This window comes from Pocillopora damicornis, chromosome 6, assembly GCF_964200805.1.
Source record: "Pocillopora damicornis chromosome 6, jaPocDami1.2, whole genome shotgun sequence".
NCBI lineage: Eukaryota > Metazoa > Cnidaria > Anthozoa > Scleractinia > Pocilloporidae > Pocillopora > Pocillopora damicornis.
The window spans coordinates 24,729,304-24,745,877 of NC_142675.1; the positions used below are offsets into that span (position 1 = coordinate 24,729,304).

A 16,574-nucleotide genomic window follows, 5' to 3' on the forward strand; every position below is an offset into this window, starting at 1 on the left:
AAAATGTGATCTCACATAATGTGTACTATTCAAACATTCAGCCTTCTCTAGTATGCGATGGTCCAAAGATATCGAGCTTGTTTGATAAATTTCACACTTCTGGCTCTCCAAATTGTCAATTCGTGTGAATTACGAGGGAACTGCACACCTGAACAAACTTCACGCTCGCATTATAGAACGCCTCGGCGCTAGAAAGATTTTGCCATTTTTATGAGACGCTTTGTCTGAATCGGAGAGTACAGAAAATAAGCTGTCACCAAGGGAAGGTAAGATATGAAATTTAAACCACAAGAATTAATATTTGTCTTTTAAAAAATATGTTTAGTGGGCTGATATCTGTCCAAAATGACCACATCGACAATTTTCTGTCCGCAAAGAATAATCTTCACTACCTTGGAACAGAGACGCTGGACTTATATAAAAACTGTTACTTATTGAGCAAGATGACATGTTCTTGGTTAACGGATGAGGTAAATGTTGCAATTGCATCGCATACTAGAGAAGGCCGAATGTTTGAAAAGTTTTATTCGCTTACGCTTACCAAATGGTAGCGCGAAAAACCAAGTGTTTTCTCCTTCATACCTACAGCAGCTGACAGAGTTACAAAGACTCATGTCACAACTGGGCGCTGGAAGAATTATTGTTCCTAAAAGAGGTTGACAGAAATTGTCCATGATCTATTCACCGGCGTAAAATTTATGTAATCATTGCGTTCAAGGTAGAACTTGTCTTCTGCAATAAGGTTCTCTTGCAGGTGCAAAATTTTGAGTTAGAAAGTTTAATATATTCTTTCTTTTACTAAGGGTAAGGGATTCGATAAGGCCGAGAGCTCAATATATACATCACACATAACTTGACTTAACGGAGTCAGTTAATATGAATATCTAAAATTATCTCATTGCATTGCATGGACGAACCTGTCAAACGCACTACGTTACCATTGAGAATGAAGAGAGTTGCCATTATCTGTTTAAACCTGTATTTATTCATGGCTACTTGCACCTACCAGGACACTCGAAAAAGTTGAAGCCATTTAATTTCAGAATATTCAACCGGTAACAACGGGAACTCAAGGTTTAGAGGAGGAGGGGAAGATAGATATACGTGGTCGCTAATATCTGCACATTAATTGAAGTCCATAACACAGAAGAGGTAACACGATAGAATTAACGAAAACTTTCGTTTGTAATTAAACACCCCACTGGTTTATTTATACAGCTTTAGGTGCGTGCACTTAAAACTACGCCAACGAACAAGAGGGTTTCATTGGCTTTCGGATCGAAACCCTTAGAACCATCGGTCGAATCTACCCGACAGGTTATTGAGTCCTTTTTGCTTAAGCTGAAAGAATACAACACTGTCAAACTCTAAGTCATCTTTTCGTTTTATATTTGTAGCTATGCAGATAACAATACTATCCATATTACACACAGCAATCCATGTCTCGCTATGTATTATGGAAACGTCAGCTTCCCTTAAGTGCCGATCAGTCGCTTCATTTTCCGACCACGCCCTTACGGGATACACCTACAAGGCAACATCCGGGATACGCTTTGAATCTTGCGCCGCAACATGTGACGCTGACCCGCACTGTTACAGCTTTAACTACGTCATTCGCGACAAAACTTGCGAGCTCAGTAACTCTTCGCGCTCGGCCGATTCAGAGTACTTTGTGCGCAGGTCTGGGGCGGTTTACATGGACAAACTAACAGAACCCGTGGAGCACTGCAAAACACTTCCATGCAGAAACAATGGAACTTGCCAGAAAATTCAGCGCCATCCTGGGTTTGAGTGTTTTTGTCAAGATGAGTACAGAGGGGAAAAATGCGAAAGTAAGGAACGAGCTTAATTTACTTATAAGGTCTTTGATCCGTAATCGACCGAATCCATCTACTCATGTGAGGGATACGTAGGTTGCTAACAGTAATTTACCATTATAGATCAAAAAAAGCAAAGAGCTTGCTCTCCCATCAATCAGAAGAAATTTCTTGGTTTGTAAGGAAACTTTCGTTCAGCCTTTGCCATTGAAATAAATTTTCACAACATTGAAAACAAGATCGTTCCGTCGATAAGCTGTTTTTCGATGGGTCCAGGATTGCTGTAAAAATACCGCACATATGAGTCTTAGACAAAAATAACAGGTATCCTCATCATTAGTTTGCAGTCCTACCGCATTGGGTCTCGGTGATAATAAACTGCCTGATCAGAATTTCAACGCCTCCTCCAGCTTACATCCATTCAGACCCAGCGACGCTCGCCTGCATGCAGCTGGTTCGTCTTGGGTCAGCGATGGTGTCGAAAAGGACAAATTTCTGCAGATTAGTTTCCAGCCTTACCCCAGACTCATCACAAGCGTGGCCACCGAGGGTAGCCCTGGCCATGATTGGTGGGTTGTGCTTTATAATCTTCAGTACAGCTTGGACGGTGTCACGTGGTTCTACTACGAAAATGAGAACTCCCCTGGGTCACGAAAGGTGATGCAGAAATTCCTTTCCTCGCAACTAAATATTAGACTAACTTGCGCTACTGTTAGAGGTTATCCCATTTTCTGTTCTTTGAAGCGACAAAGAGTATTGCTAATCCCCCTGGATAAGATCAACCAGTTCACCGTGGAAAATTTATAATTCGAGGTGAAATATTCAGTTGTAATGTTGCAGATGACTGTACTTGTAAATAACCTATTTTCTTTCTCAGGTTTTTAATGGTAACCAAGATAGAAATAGTGTCGTGACTAACCAGCTTCATTCCCCTATAAGAGCACTGTACCTTCGTATCTCACCCTTGTTCTGGGCTGGAAAGATCGCGCTACGAGTGGAGATCTACGGATGTAACACCTACAGCTGATTACTTAGAAGCCAGGAGACATTTCAACAGTTGGCAGAGTAATTCAAACTCAGGTTACCACTCATCAACAACTGTTTCTTGGACTTACGCCAGGTGGAATATTTGTTCATCGACGAAAACAAACTCCTGTGATTGTAGAAGCGCAATTAGTTCACAAATAGTCTGGGTTGCGGCCACTCTTGAAACCATGAGCCGCCGAGCTACTTTTGAAGCAATGCGTGGAAATACCGGGCGGACTTATTGTTAGAGATTGGGAAAGAGCAAGCCTCCAACTCTACCTCGTCCAAACCAGTTAACATATAAATCCAATGTCAAAGATAGGATAGGCAATACGTCAAGCAGCCTGCAATATTTTTTGACAAAGGAACGGTCTGGACGGAAGAAGAGTGGACATAAACCGAGGAATCATGAGCCAGAGAAATTCACTCTTTATTACAAACTGTTTATTACAAAAGAGTTGCTCACTATTTACATGCGTATTTACAAAACATTTTAAAGGTGACCTCAGTAATGATGATGAAAAGTATGAACAAAGAATTTTGAACGAAAAATAAATAATTTAACGACGATCCGTGCTACGACGACTGGCCGCGCTGCTCACACGGGAGGAGGCCTTGGAACCAGCCGCTGAGCCAGGCCTTGAGCTCGTTTTCTTTCCTCGCGCACTGCTTGTAGGAGAGACGCCTGGAAACGAGCGAGGAAACATTTAAACAGTTATTGTAATGGAATGACTGGAGTTGGAATAATAGTAGCAGAAGTGAACCTCTCATCCCTTTCTCGGTGCAGTCCTTTGATGTAAATGAATCAGCTCAATAAACTCAAAAATTGAGTCATGTTCTCTCATAATAAAATAGCAAGCAACAATGAAATGGTTTGAATTTTTTAATAAGTGGAAAATGAAAAAAAAAAGAAAAAAACAAACAAACAAATAATAGAGAAGCCTTATCTGTTTTAATTTTACAAGAGATAATTCATGGGTTTGTCCTTCTGGACAAACAGTGCCCCAAGCTGCGACCCTTCAGGTCGACATGGCGACTAAGTTTGCAATCATAGTCGCAAATTCAAAGACACCTATTTGATATTTCTGGCGATCATATCATGATCTGAGACCACCAAACCGCAAATTGAAAAGAGTTTAAGCTTGGAGCTACCTAATTTCTTAATGTTTCATTTTGTACGTAAGCTGTACTCAAGCTGTACTCAAGCAACTTGTCCCACGGCTCATGCTCCGGCTTACCTGGCTTCGGACTCCCTGCGCCAGTGGGGCTTGCAGCACCTGCAAGAGCCAGAGCTCCAACATCAACAGTACCAACACCTCGGCGGCTGCCAGTTGAGATATCAGATCTGTACAAGGGAACATAAAATTCAATTCAAAATTAACGAGTTGCTTCTCTATCCGAGAAAATGAGTGTAGGTCGAATACAGGATCCGAGGTCCCTGCAGAAATATTATGTGACAAAAGCTATTTCCCAACAGCACAGTGTATGTTTTCGCTTAAACTGAACAACAAGGAGAAATGAGGAGGAAAATGATTTTAGAGCAACGGCCATTCACAGCGAATAAAACTATCACATAGAACACAAAAGTTATAAAAGTGAAGGCTAACAGAGTTTTTGAAGCACCAACAAACGCAAATGACGAAGTCAAGAGTAGTTCACAGAGCAATGAAAAGGAAAGAAAGCTACTTCAATTCAGGATTACTTTAGATATTTATTTGAAAACTGCTCGGGAAATCGCAGTGTGATCAATTACTTTTTTACCAAGTGGTGATCATTTTTTTCATTCTGCTATTCTCCAATTTTGTATCGAAGATCCATTTACAAGCACACAAACCCTGCCTTACTCACCGAGCAGACGACAACGTCCCAGAACTCCGCGAGCTACGAGAAGAAGTTGGCCGTGACATACCAGGACCTGGGGAAGGAGGCATTGGTAACCCTGCCTGGCTGAAATAGATCTGGACACTGGGTCCTAGATCCGGATGACTATGTAACACCTCGCCCATTTGTTTCATGGTACGCGTATTAAAGTCCCTCAACTCTCTCAAATCCATATCCTTTTCCTCGTGAAGTTCCCCTGAACTTTTCTTGGCACTCCTTACGGAGCGCGCAATCTTGCTAGCCTCCCGGGAAGCTCGGTCTTTCTTTGTCTTCTGATCATCCAATTCCTTCTGTAAATTTGTCGCCTTGGCCTGCTTCTCAGTGATGACCTCAACCAAGCCTTGCTCGTCCGCGGTCAAGTTTTCCAAGGTGCCCTCCATAGAGCCCAGGTCTTCCTGTAACTCACGGATTTGCCGTCGTTTGTATTTATATTTATCCATCACAGCTCGCATCTGATCCTCCAAACGCTGTTTCTCGTCATACTCTTCACTCATCTCGTCCACTTTGTTAAAACTTTTCCGGTAAGTCTCGTTCCGGCCGTTCATCAGCCGCAATGTGTTTTCCAAAGCTCTATAAATAGCGAAAAAAAAAAAGCATTTTTAGTCTGCCAAGAACCCACAATGTCAAATATATCGATATTATCTTCACTGCTAGATATTTATTGCCTGTCTTATTTCACTTAACCCTTACCGTATCTCTTTCTCAGCCTTTCTGATCTTAGCATCCAGTTCATCTCCCTCTCGCTGTAGCTCCTCCTTCTCCTGAGCTGCCTTGATAACGTAATAGGCTTGAGACCTTTCCTCCTCCCCCTCGGGAGGCGCCATTGAGATCATCAGGATTTCATACCTGGCGCCAACAAATAGGAAATACACTATTAAAAAAGTAATGCACACAAAATTCCCTGTCACGTTTGCAATTCAATTCATTCAATCGTTGGCTCATTTAAGTTCAAGTTTATTCACCACCATAAAGTTCACAAAAAATAGTTCACAAAAATAAAATAAGTTGTAAGGAGACTTCAAGAAACCTACAGGGTTCGTTTGCTTATTCATTCACTAACATACTCACTGAGTTAATCAATCAAATGATAAGCCACTGTACCTTTTCCGCAATTTGTCAATCTTAGATATCCGTTCATGTAACTCGGAGCTGCAAGAAAATGTAAAAGAACCAATTATTTAATCTATCAAAAGAAGAAACGACATCCGTCGCGTATTTCAATTGAAATGCTTCAATACCTGACTGTCTGTCTCTCTTCCTCTGAAGATTTGATCTGTGCTTGGAGCATGTCTTTATGAATGTTTATTTCATGGCGCCGCTGTTTCATCGCCTGCAGTAGCAGTAAGACAAAGTATTGCAGCTTTAGTATGGTTCATTTTGAAAAAAAGGATTCACCTTAAGCTTGGTCACCTTACAGCAAACATTGTACAGGATACAGAACGAATAATTACGTCGTGCTTTCTCTGACAGCATTATGACAGATTTGGAACAATGAAACGTGAAATACGAACCGTTTCCAAATGCAGTTTCCTCTTTTCGAGGTTAAGCACATTGTCTGCTTTGTTGCTTAGAGTTTCTCTCAGGCGTTTGATTTCCAGCTTCAGAATATTCTCATCCACCATAAGATCCTACGAAAAATGGAGACAAAATAAAAGGTTATTGAAAAATGATTGAATCAGTCAGTTCATGGGTCTCTAGGACAGTCAAATTCAAATTTGCAACAGAATCTCTGCATCGCTTAACCTTTAACTCCCAGATCAAAATTGTAATTCTCCTTACTGTCAACCATACAAGTCTCATAATGTTAGTTCAGAGAATTTAGTATTGGATCAACTTATTATCCCCAAATTGATATTTTTCTTTTTTCTTATTACTTATATTGATATTATAAGGAGAAATTCTGTCTTAAGCACTCATGGGAGTTACAGGGTTAATTATATATAAGAGGACATTTAATACACAATTATTCACCGAATGGGAGGTACATATCCCCCACTTTCACTGACACTAAACTGAGTAGTATTAGAGGATATGCCACACAGGAACGAAACTTGGGTTTAATTCTGTCAACCTAAAAATTTTAGACGCAAAACAAACTCTTATCACGCGGTTTTGTCTCTTTGGCTTGCAAGGAGGTGAATAGTTCTGGCTAATCACTAGCGGGCTAGCCAATCAGTGCGCACAAAAAGCGCTTTTCATCTGTGGGGTACATACCGACGTATTTCATGTAAAGAACATTTCCTTGTGCGTAATCAACGGAGAAATAAAGGGAAGGCTGTAGTGCAAACCTGTTTTAATGTAACAACTTTCTTCCTCTCTCTCTCTGAGCTGTCATTATGTAGATTCAGTTCCTCTGCAAAAGAAGGAGGAGTTTGAGACATCTTTCGTTCGTTCGCTTTTGAAAACCAATGTTAAGACGAATGTTTTGTATCATGGAATCATCATGATGGTAAATCACTCACCAATTTTGCTGGTGAGAGTCTTCATTTCTTCTTTTCCTTTATTTAAGTCTCGGTTTGCACGTCTAAGATCATCCTATGGAAAATAAAAGTTTGAAAAAACAAAATAATAACTATGGCTTTTCAGAGTTATCTTAAGTTTACATCTCTACACAATTTTTTTTCAAACGACAGGTCAAGCCATTCATCAAACTTACGTTCAAGTTCTTCATTTGAGCACTGAGAAGTGCGTGAGTGGAGTTGTGTTCCTCCATCTGAGACATTAGATCCTGGAAAAAGTTAAGAAAAAAGGACAATCAATAAGAACTGTCTTCATCTCCTCTAAGTCAAGTGCCATAATCAAAGTGCCATAACGTGAAATTTTCACTTCTGAACACAACGCCCATAAAAGTACAATCAACACTTGTAAACTTTATACCTTTATTCTGGCCTCAAGTTGCAGTTTCTCTTCATTACTTCGCTCTCCCTGCATGCGGCTTATTCTTCGCTCCAACTGTTGCAGTTGAAAATCCTACAAAACCACAAACAAAGCACACAGTACTAATCAGTTAACACAACATAATGTAAGACAATGCTCAAATATCCCATACATGGATTGCGAAGTATTTAGAAGGGGATTCTAGTCGTCACATAGATACTCAGAATGAAAGGTTGACAACAATCGGCTCTCACAGTAATCCTAACCTGCATATAAATAATTTCCTGTTGTTTGAGTGATTCCTGATCAAGTTTGTGTAGTTTACTGCTCAAGTTCCTACTGGCAGCTCTTGCACCCTGGACAAAATAAGAAAATCACATAAAAAAACAATTGAGGATTGAAATTGTTAAGACATATACATCCTCCCATTGTCCCAGTCAAGAGAATTGGGATAACAGCAAACCCTAATTACCTGAATTTCAGCTGCAGTATTGTTTTCCAAAACTTTACATTCATGCCGTTCCTCTGTTTTTCTGAACTAAAAAAGGAAACATTTCATGGCAATTACTTCTCATCGTTTATTTTTATTACATTTCACAGTCTTATGTTAGTCTTGGTGTACAATTGTCCATTCTGTCCCCACCTCCCCCAAAGAAGAATAGGAGAGTCTCCACATGATTTCTTGGTAAAAAGGAATGAGGAGAAACAAGTTACTATAAACAGGTCGCCGGTCTGTGAACATAATAAATATATAAATTCTTAGCTTTGAATTCCAAAAATGGCTCATCAATAATGATTACTGGTAATTAAAAAGAAAATCATGCTGCTGGTTGCTAGAATGACAATTTAATTTGACTAACAGAAAACCAAAAAAATTGCAAGTTACTAACCATAAATATAGCTATGCTGGCATTTAGAAAAGTGCATAGTAGTCAAAAAAACCCACCATGAATTGTTATTTTACTATGCCGACTATAGAAGAACCACCTTCATCCTTAAAATGTTACCTGAGTTTCACGAAGTCTGGCAAGCTGTTTTTCCACATCATAAATACGAGTTTCTTCTTCCTTTAACAGCATGTCCATTCTTTGAGCTTTTTCTTCAGCAGTGAGAGTCTCATCAGTAACAATTTTCAGCTGATGCCGCAGATCATCTCGCTCCTTTTGCACTTTATCAAGCCTAAGTGGTTCACATGACTCAGTCAGCTTAAATTTGCAATCACTGTGCGACAGTAGCACAATGCATATACTGTGGACACACTAATAAAACATACATGTTCATCAATTCACAAAGAACAATCATATCAAGTTATTTTTTTTGTAATAGGTGCATACTTAGATAAAATTAACTGAGTCCTAACAAAGAAGTTTAATCCTGGGTTCAACAAGTGGTGACTGTTTGCATCACTTCAGTCATAGTGATGGGTATGTACAATATATACCTTTCTGTTCTGTTGGTAACTTCTTTCTTGAGCAGGTTATGTTTATGCCTGGCACTTTCAAGATCTCTTGCTGTCCTGTCCACAGTGTATTTCAGCGTGTCAAGCTGACAAATGCAAAGAAACACAAGAAGAATCGTTAACTAAAGAACACTTGAATAGCCAAAAGCAAATTCTAGCCTAGCTTTAGTATTAGGTTTAGAAACTTAATTAACACCGGGAGAACTGAATGCCTCTTACTAAATAAGCCTTACATGCATCTCAGCTTCAGCACCTAAATAAGTTGAACTTCACAGTTCAAAGCTGAGTTACAATTATAAGAAACAAACAATTTTCATCATTTTAGAAGGCCACTCCTTTTAAAATTAAATTTACAAAAAAATGCCTTCTCTATTAAACAATTTATACTCAATAAACATGTGGAGGTAAACAACTGAAGATTTACCTCATCTTGAAACTGTATCCTAATTTGTTCAGCATCCTGGTACTCCAGACGCAATTTGGCCGCCTGTCTTTCAGCCACTCCAACTTTCTTCTCTTTTTCTTGGTTGTTAGCAAGCTCACTCTCCAGAAATTTCTGTTATAATCAGAAACCAAGAGGAGAAAGATTTTACTTAATAAAATCTGTCACTCCCAAGTAATTTGGAGATTGAAAACTAATAAGACATGATAGATAAGTTAAAAAACATAGAAATTACTAGGTCTGCTCAATAACTTTAAAATCCTTAGGCCAAATAACATCAACCATTCAAAGTTTTCGTGGTGTATGTCCATGTCCTGTTAATGACCTTGTAAAATAGACCTGGAATTATTGTCAGTTCAAAGGATGTGTTAACCTGTTTTTCTTGGACATGCTCTTCTCTGTCTCTGACTTCTAGTTTAACTTCAGCAAGTTTCTGAATAAAAAAAACAGTTATCAAAAAGAGCATCTAAACACTACTCCTTACATGAAAAAAGTTTCATTGAATATTTTAAACTACACTTTAAAGCTAAAAGAAAATATACAGTACATTGTATCATCATGTTTGACCTGAATTTCCTTCATTAGTGGAACATTTGTTAAATGACTTGTAAATTTGTGTACACTGTAGAATTCATAAGAAGTTTCAAGTGAATGTTATGGACAAAGGTTACAATGTAGTTAACACAACCTCCTCGATGATCACATGAAGTAAGAAAAATACTCACCACAGCCAGTTGATCCATCTCTCTGTCTCTTTTCTGCATCTGTTCAATAGTGTTCTCCCACTGACGCAGCAATTCTTGTCTCTCACTGTGTGCCTTGCGGAACTCTTCTGCTGTCTTGTCTAATTCAATCTTAACATTTAAGAAATTGCTCAGGTTAACAACAATGAACAGAATTGTGAAACTCCCTAAATCTTATGGTTTTTCATACTACACATTTATAACTGGTGGTTGGAACAATATTTTCAGCAACACAGTTTCATATTGTACACCACTTAACAAAATGTACGTGTATGATCTCAGATGTGACACAAGATTAATTTTTGTCCATGCAAAAACTTTAAGTGGGATTGTTACATATTCTGCATATCTCTGAACCATTTATGACTACACATGTACTCATGGAAAATCATTTCAGCATGTTACTGACCTGGGCTGTCATGGTAAGAGTTAATTCATGCTCCAGTTCCCTTTTCTTCTTAGCTGCATCATCTGTCATTCTTTCCATCCTTAATGTTAATTCCTAATAATCAGAAAGATTAAGGTGAGTTAAAATGCCATCTAAAGTCATTAGATTAATCATTTTGACCCTAACATCAGTATGCATGTTTTTCATACTGTTCATTATACATTTCTTAAGATTCTGAAAAGGAGAATTTATTTGACAATCAGGAGCTTGTTTTAGTTGGTAATCATTTTCTTCAATCTAACGACCTTAACATTTTATTCAGGAGTGATATTGTACAGAGAAATTAGATGCTAGTCACTCTTAGGGGTTAAAAGGTTCAGTAGGCCTGGTTGGTTTCAAGGACCAGACAATTGTAATGTGCAATGCAATGGTAACGTACAACATAAATTGAAAATTGTTTTACACTATGTAACGCCACTCCACAAACTTAAGTAAAATGGCTAGCTTGATCCATTTTTGTGTTAATTTTACCAAAGTCAGTACTGGAAAGGGTATGGATTTTATACACCGGGCCAGAAAAAGAGTGTGGAAAATGGCATGTCTTGGTCCAAAATAGGCTACGGATTGAGAAAATTAGGCAGTGTACCCTACGCTTAGAATTTTGTAGAGTCCCTCCACTTTACACAAATGGAGTTACAGGAATTTAATCATCTGCTCTATATAGCAGTAGTAGTAGATATGCTTAACGTGTAATGGTTCCTAACCTTCACTTTGCCTTCATCTGAACGAGTGTACTTTTGTAGTGTCAATGCATCCTCATCTTTCCTTGCAGATTCTTCCAGCCAAGCTTCCAATGCTTTCTGGTCCCAGTTCATCTGACTTTTAAGATCTTCCAGCCTCTGTGTGTTCTTGAAAATATTGTTCTGGTGTACAGAAGTTCACAAATTGGACATATGATACAGCCACTGACAAGCAAAGCAAAAAAAAAAAAAAAATAGACAATAAACAGTTTCCTTACTTCTATAATATTCCTTTTTTCTGTTAAATCTTTTATTTCATTGTTGATCCTCCTGATCTCATTGTTCAGTCTTCCTTCCTCTCTTTGAGCTAAAATCAATGGGTAACACTCAGCTGTTGTTGTATTGAAGAAATGTAAAATGGTTTCCGTGTTTACACAGCCTGATGTAAACACGTGTGAGGTTGGGAGAACATGAGATAAGCGTAGGAAACCACAACGCGAAGCGGAGTGGTTTCCAGCTTATCAAGTGTTCTCCCAACCTCCCAAGTGTTTACATCAGGCTATGTAAACACGGAAACCATTTTACATTTCTTTTATAAAATACTAATGAAAGAGCCTCCTCTTGCAACAAAGGAAAGCAACATGCTTGTTGTTGTTGTTCATTTGGCTTTTCGGCCATTTCTTGAATACTGGGAAAATTAATCTCCAAAGAAAAATTTGGAAAATCTTCTTCTTCCAAAACAAACTTAAAGAAACTAAGTTACTGCTAAATAAGTAGCAGAGAGAACTCCACAAGAATATTCAGTATGAAAACCATGTTTACATATGCTCATGTAAAATGGTTTTATGGCCAATCAGAGCGCACATACTATTTGAATTATTCTATAAAAAATCATATTAAGTACAAGTGATTACCTTCAGTTATCAAAAGACAATTTTTTACTTTATCATACAGTTTGTAAGAGGAAAACTACAATTATTAAGGTAGAAAATTTTGAAAAGCTTCAGAGAGTACAGTTGGAGCTGAAGCTTGAAATGTCACCTTTTTAAAATTTGCCATTTTGATGATAGTTGCCAATAATTCACATGAGTTTTGTATCAACCTCTCAGTTAATCAACTGAAACTACCCTTCTTCATTAGCAATACCTGATATTTAACCCTTTATACCTTATCATCTACATGCATTTTCTCTATACTATTCTCTATATATCTACTGAGGTGCTGACAAGGAGAATTTGTTTAACAATCAAGAGCTTCTTTGGTTGGTGATCATTTCCTTTATTCTCCTGACCTTAATGTTTGATTAAACAGCAATACTGAGAGAATAAATTAAATGCCAATCACTCTAAAGGGTTAAAGGGTTAGGTGTTTGAGTGGAAGGTATAGATAACATATTGCCCACAGATCAAACAAGCAGAAGAAAGTTATCTTATATGACTACAACTTCCACATACCTATCTGCATCAAGTGATTTTCAGTCCCTATCTCTCTTTTCCTTGCATTAAGCAAATCCTGTTTGTGAAATTAAAAAAAGTTCATTAAGAACGTCAAGGCACTAAAAAAATAAAATATATTGGGTGGAGAATCGAGGGCACAAAACCCCCAGGATTACACTTACCTGTGTGTGTTGTAGTTCCTGCTGTACATTTCTGAGATGTTCACTCATAGCATAGATTCTGTCAGCATGTTCATCGAGCTGCTCTTTGTAAGTTGTGATGTTCTTCTGGGTCTCAGTTACCTAAAGAAAACAAAAGTAATGTACATGCATAAATTAAATATAATGTGGAAATGGTCTGATACTAGATTTCAAAGTAAATTTCCCCTCAATTTTATAGATTTAGTTTCACACTGTTTCCTATTCAAAAGTTCAAGAGAGGAGGTAGCTTTACCACAGTTTGATTAATGAGAAAATTTGGCAAGGTGTACTAGGGATCTAGCTTTGTAATAATTAAAAAATTAATATGCATTACTAGGATAAAATCATAAAAAATCTTCCACTCACTACTACCAAATGGGCAAAAATTTATACAATCAGTACATCAAGATTTCTCTTGGTAAGGTATGAGTTCATTTGATTTTAAACATTTGCAAACTAAACTGAACGATGTTCATGGCGATCAGGACACGGTTGTTCAAAGGCTTGTTAGCACTAACCTACCCTTGTTGTGAAATTTTGATCCAGGTTTCTCTATTTCTCTGTTCAAAGGCCTTTTTGAGATAATTTTCCTTACTCTTTTTACAGCAGCCAATCATCAAATTGTAGACAAAAATGACTGATATGGATTTTCTTTCAAAGCTTTCAGACCTAAAATCAAATTTCACCCTAACCCTGGGTTATCTTAAACCAGCTTTGAACAATCCAGTCTGGGCTATTGAAGAAACTGTCACGTAAAACAAGTTAACAAGATCTTGAGGTCTATCTTATACCTGGCTATTAAGATTAACTAAATACGAAAACTTAACTTTCCCTAAAATTATTCATTTCTTGTATTAAGTATTTTACCTCACTTTCCAGCTGTTTATTCTCCAGATTTGCCACTGGCATCGCAATACCTTCATCAAAGTTTAGTTCACTCACGATGTCCTCCATTTTGAACGAAAATATGCTATCAAAATATCAACAACCAGCGCTAAAATTACTCTATTTCCTTTTTTACATACACCTACACTTGTTTAGGGAACTTCTTATACCGTTTTACTTTCCCACAATCTTCCTCCGAACTGAAAATTCACTGATTCTGCTCGAGGTAAGTTGTTGTGGAAACGGCACAAACAATCTGCGCCAACAATGCCAAGAATCTTTCTCAGCGGCATCCTTTATCTCAAGCTCCCGGATGAAATCACTCATACCCAGTCTTTCCCTGTTATAAATACCCTTATAGCTTTACTTTGCTGATAAACACGTGAGGAAAACTAAGCGAAACCCCTCTTATCAAACCCAAAGTTAAGAGGAAAATGAAAAAGAAAAGCAAAGGAACAAAAGTTCAAGGAAAGGTAAGACAGATCAAGAAAATAGATACCGACCAAGAGGCTGAATCAATCGCAGCTGTTGATGAAAACTCGGAAGAAGTTCAAACGAGGAAGGAAAGCACTCAGATAATTGGAGAAAATGCCACCGAAACCGAGTTTAAGGACGATGACGATCGTCTTATTGCTGTAATAGACAAGAACCCAGTGAAACATTCAAGCTGCGTGAACGATGATCAAGATGATGATGAAGATGCCCCCGTGGATGTATCTTGGAAAGCTGCCAAGGAGAGTGCGCTTCGCGAACGAACATTGGAGAGAGAGATCGTTCTCGATACTAAGCGAAAAGAAAAACAGATGAGAATTGAGAGAGATGAAAAGCTACGCGAACAAAAGGAAAGGAAGCGAGTAAGAGAATATTCAAGATTACCAATGGAAATTCTGCAGAAGGTTGCCCGGCAACAAGAGTCAGAGGAAACCCTTAAATCACAAACAATTGAGAGTAGAAGTCATGTGACCTTTGACAATTCAAGTGAAGATGAGCAGGATGAGAGAGAAGAACAAAAAGAGGAACAAGGAGCAGTACAGGAAGAAACAGCTGGAATCAAAGTACTTGTCTTGCCAAGGGAGACAAAGAAACCAAAAAAAATCCAGCAATCTGCTAATTTATTTTTACAGGAACGTCTGTTCGGTGACAGAGTTCAGCGCATTTCAGCTTCCAGAAGCTCAGATCTGATGAAAAAATCTCGCAACACCTTAGTTCCAGCACGGAATTTTTCAAAGAAATCTTGGTAGCACAGTAAATACATCACCATGTATGTTATCATGAAAAATATATATGTGAAAATTCTGAGCATTTTCATTTTCCTTCACCAGGGCTCCTTATCCTCATAATAAAATTTTTTGTGGGTGTCTGAGTCATATGAACCATTCAGATTGGCTGAAAAAAATAGTTTGTTATAAACTGCAAGGTGGTTAAGGTAGTAAACTTGCTGTGGTGAATTCAGAGATGCTTCTGTTTTAAGCGTTAGCACCCCTGGTACATCTTAGTATTTTTTTTGCTGATGAAGCCCAAAAGTTTCTTCATAGTCCAATTTTGCTAAGTATTTTGTATTTGGTGAAAATAGGGGAAATGGAGAGAAGTTGTTAGGTGCATTAGACCTCACCCCCACTTAGTATATAGAAGCCATTATTGAATGTTTTCTCTGCCACTGTATTTCTATAAAGGAATATTTTTGGATAATCTAGCTCCAAGGGAAACGTACAAAGATGATTGTTTGAAATACACAAGTACATGAATGAAATGTGCCAATTTTTATTTGTGTAACCACTGCTATAAAAATTTTATCCCTTAAATTCAAGTTTCATAGTATGCACTGAAGAACTCATTGCCATCAGTAATGTGGAATATATATTTGTTACAACATGGCCATCTCTGACATGATATAACAATTTTTCCCAAAAGTGATATTGTGCAGTAACATGCAGTGCGGTTTGGCATATGAAGGGTCAAATAGATTTTTCAATGACTGGCTTGCACCGCAACAGAAATTGAATGAGGATGATGACAATAACTATACTTCAGAAGAGGGACAGATTTTTTTAGGAGCAAGCCAACCTCTTTCATGTTTAGAGCACAAGCAGTACCTTCCAGTCCCTTCTGAGCAAAAACTCAGCAGAAAAAAATAATGATTTTTACATACCATGTAGAACTCTTGATGGATTCAAGTCTCATAATTTACTTGCGCAACATTTTTGGTAGCTGTTAGCTACCATATTCTGATGTTTGCCAATAACCTTGGTTGCAGATATCAATAATAATATTAATAATAATGTTTTTCTTATGGTTAAATATGCAGCAGTGACATCAGCTGTGCAAGTTACAAATACTGCAGAGAGGAGTAGAGTATCTTGAAGAAACTAGAAATTAGATTCTACTTACTAAGACTCCTTGGCTGTAATCAACAGACTTGAACTGGAATTTGAACAATAAATTTTGCAGAAATTTAGGTAGTCTATGTAGGGATTTTGTGTAAGAATGGCCAAAAAAAATAAAGATCGAAAGAGCGGTCTAATTGATTTGGAAAGTATCGTAATTCCTTTGAGTTCTTACCAAAGGTCTTGGCGAAGATCAAACTACTGGGCAGAATTCCTCTTCATCGAAAAAAAGAATGAAGAGGATCTAACATCTCATTAAAAATCATGTAAACAGCGATGAAAACATTGCGATCTGA

At 37.9% G+C, this 16,574-nt stretch overlaps 3 protein-coding genes across 5 annotated transcripts; 2 read left to right on the plus strand and 1 right to left on the minus strand.

The window, feature by feature from the left end:
- The first annotated feature begins 191 nt into the window (after nt 1-191).
- On the plus strand, nt 192-3,669 carry LOC113676252 (lactadherin). 3 transcript variants are annotated; one of them, XM_089209743.1, is made up of 5 exons: nt 202-266; nt 1,044-1,152; nt 1,398-1,832; nt 2,158-2,474; nt 2,695-3,669. In XM_089209743.1, exons 3-5 carry the CDS (start codon nt 1,400-1,402, stop codon nt 2,842-2,844), a joined length of 900 nt encoding a protein of 299 aa, XP_089065869.1. In that variant the 5' UTR covers nt 202-266; nt 1,044-1,152; nt 1,398-1,399; the 3' UTR covers nt 2,845-3,669. The 3 variants fall into 3 exon arrangements, with proteins under 3 accessions (XP_027048686.2, XP_089065869.1, XP_089065870.1); XM_027192885.2 differs by lacking the exon at nt 1,044-1,152 and having other exon boundaries at nt 192-266; nt 2,695-2,967; XM_089209744.1 differs by lacking the exon at nt 202-266 and having other exon boundaries at nt 1,050-1,152; nt 1,434-1,832; nt 2,695-2,967.
- LOC113676251 (coiled-coil domain-containing protein 39) lies at nt 3,266-14,167 on the minus strand. The gene is made up of 25 exons (XM_089209741.1): nt 14,065-14,167; nt 13,877-13,979; nt 12,992-13,111; nt 12,828-12,885; nt 11,652-11,740; nt 11,398-11,556; nt 10,655-10,747; nt 10,228-10,356; nt 9,876-9,935; nt 9,485-9,616; nt 9,043-9,146; nt 8,609-8,780; nt 8,074-8,139; nt 7,868-7,957; nt 7,602-7,694; nt 7,381-7,452; nt 7,187-7,259; nt 7,013-7,077; nt 6,236-6,352; nt 5,963-6,054; nt 5,826-5,873; nt 5,415-5,570; nt 4,692-5,294; nt 4,082-4,188; nt 3,266-3,528 (listed from the first exon to the last, which is right to left on the minus strand). Exons 2-25 carry the CDS (start codon nt 13,961-13,963, stop codon nt 3,404-3,406), a joined length of 2,910 nt encoding a protein of 969 aa, XP_089065867.1. The 5' UTR covers nt 13,964-13,979; nt 14,065-14,167; the 3' UTR covers nt 3,266-3,403.
- A 58-nt stretch (nt 14,168-14,225) lies between these two features.
- On the plus strand, nt 14,226-16,346 carry LOC113676255 (uncharacterized). Its single transcript, XM_027192887.2, has one exon. It carries the CDS (start codon nt 14,329-14,331, stop codon nt 15,133-15,135), a length of 807 nt encoding a protein of 268 aa, XP_027048688.2. The 5' UTR covers nt 14,226-14,328; the 3' UTR covers nt 15,136-16,346.
- Nucleotides 16,347-16,574: the final 228 nt, after the last annotated feature.

Excerpts from the sequence above, each read along its gene's own strand:
- LOC113676251 (XM_089209741.1), bottom strand. The coding sequence starts at position 13,963 with ATGGAGGACATCGTGAGTGAACTAAACTTTGATGAAGGTATTGCGATG. Across the intron at positions 9,936-10,227 it reads AGATGGATCAACTGGCTGTG|AAACTTGCTGAAGTTAAACT; the intron begins GTGAGTATTTTT and ends TTTTTTATTCAG. Across the intron at positions 5,295-5,414 it reads AAGGCTGAGAAAGAGATACG|AGCTTTGGAAAACACATTGC; the intron begins GTAAGGGTTAAG and ends CGCTATTTATAG.
- LOC113676252 (XM_027192885.2), top strand. The coding sequence starts at position 1,400 with ATGCAGATAACAATACTATCCATATTACACACAGCAATCCATGTCTCG. Across the intron at positions 1,833-2,157 it reads CAGAGGGGAAAAATGCGAAA|TTTGCAGTCCTACCGCATTG; the intron begins GTAAGGAACGAG and ends CCTCATCATTAG. Across the intron at positions 2,475-2,694 it reads ACTCCCCTGGGTCACGAAAG|GTTTTTAATGGTAACCAAGA; the intron begins GTGATGCAGAAA and ends TTTCTTTCTCAG.
- LOC113676255 (XM_027192887.2), top strand. The coding sequence starts at position 14,329 with ATGAAAAAGAAAAGCAAAGGAACAAAAGTTCAAGGAAAGGTAAGACAG.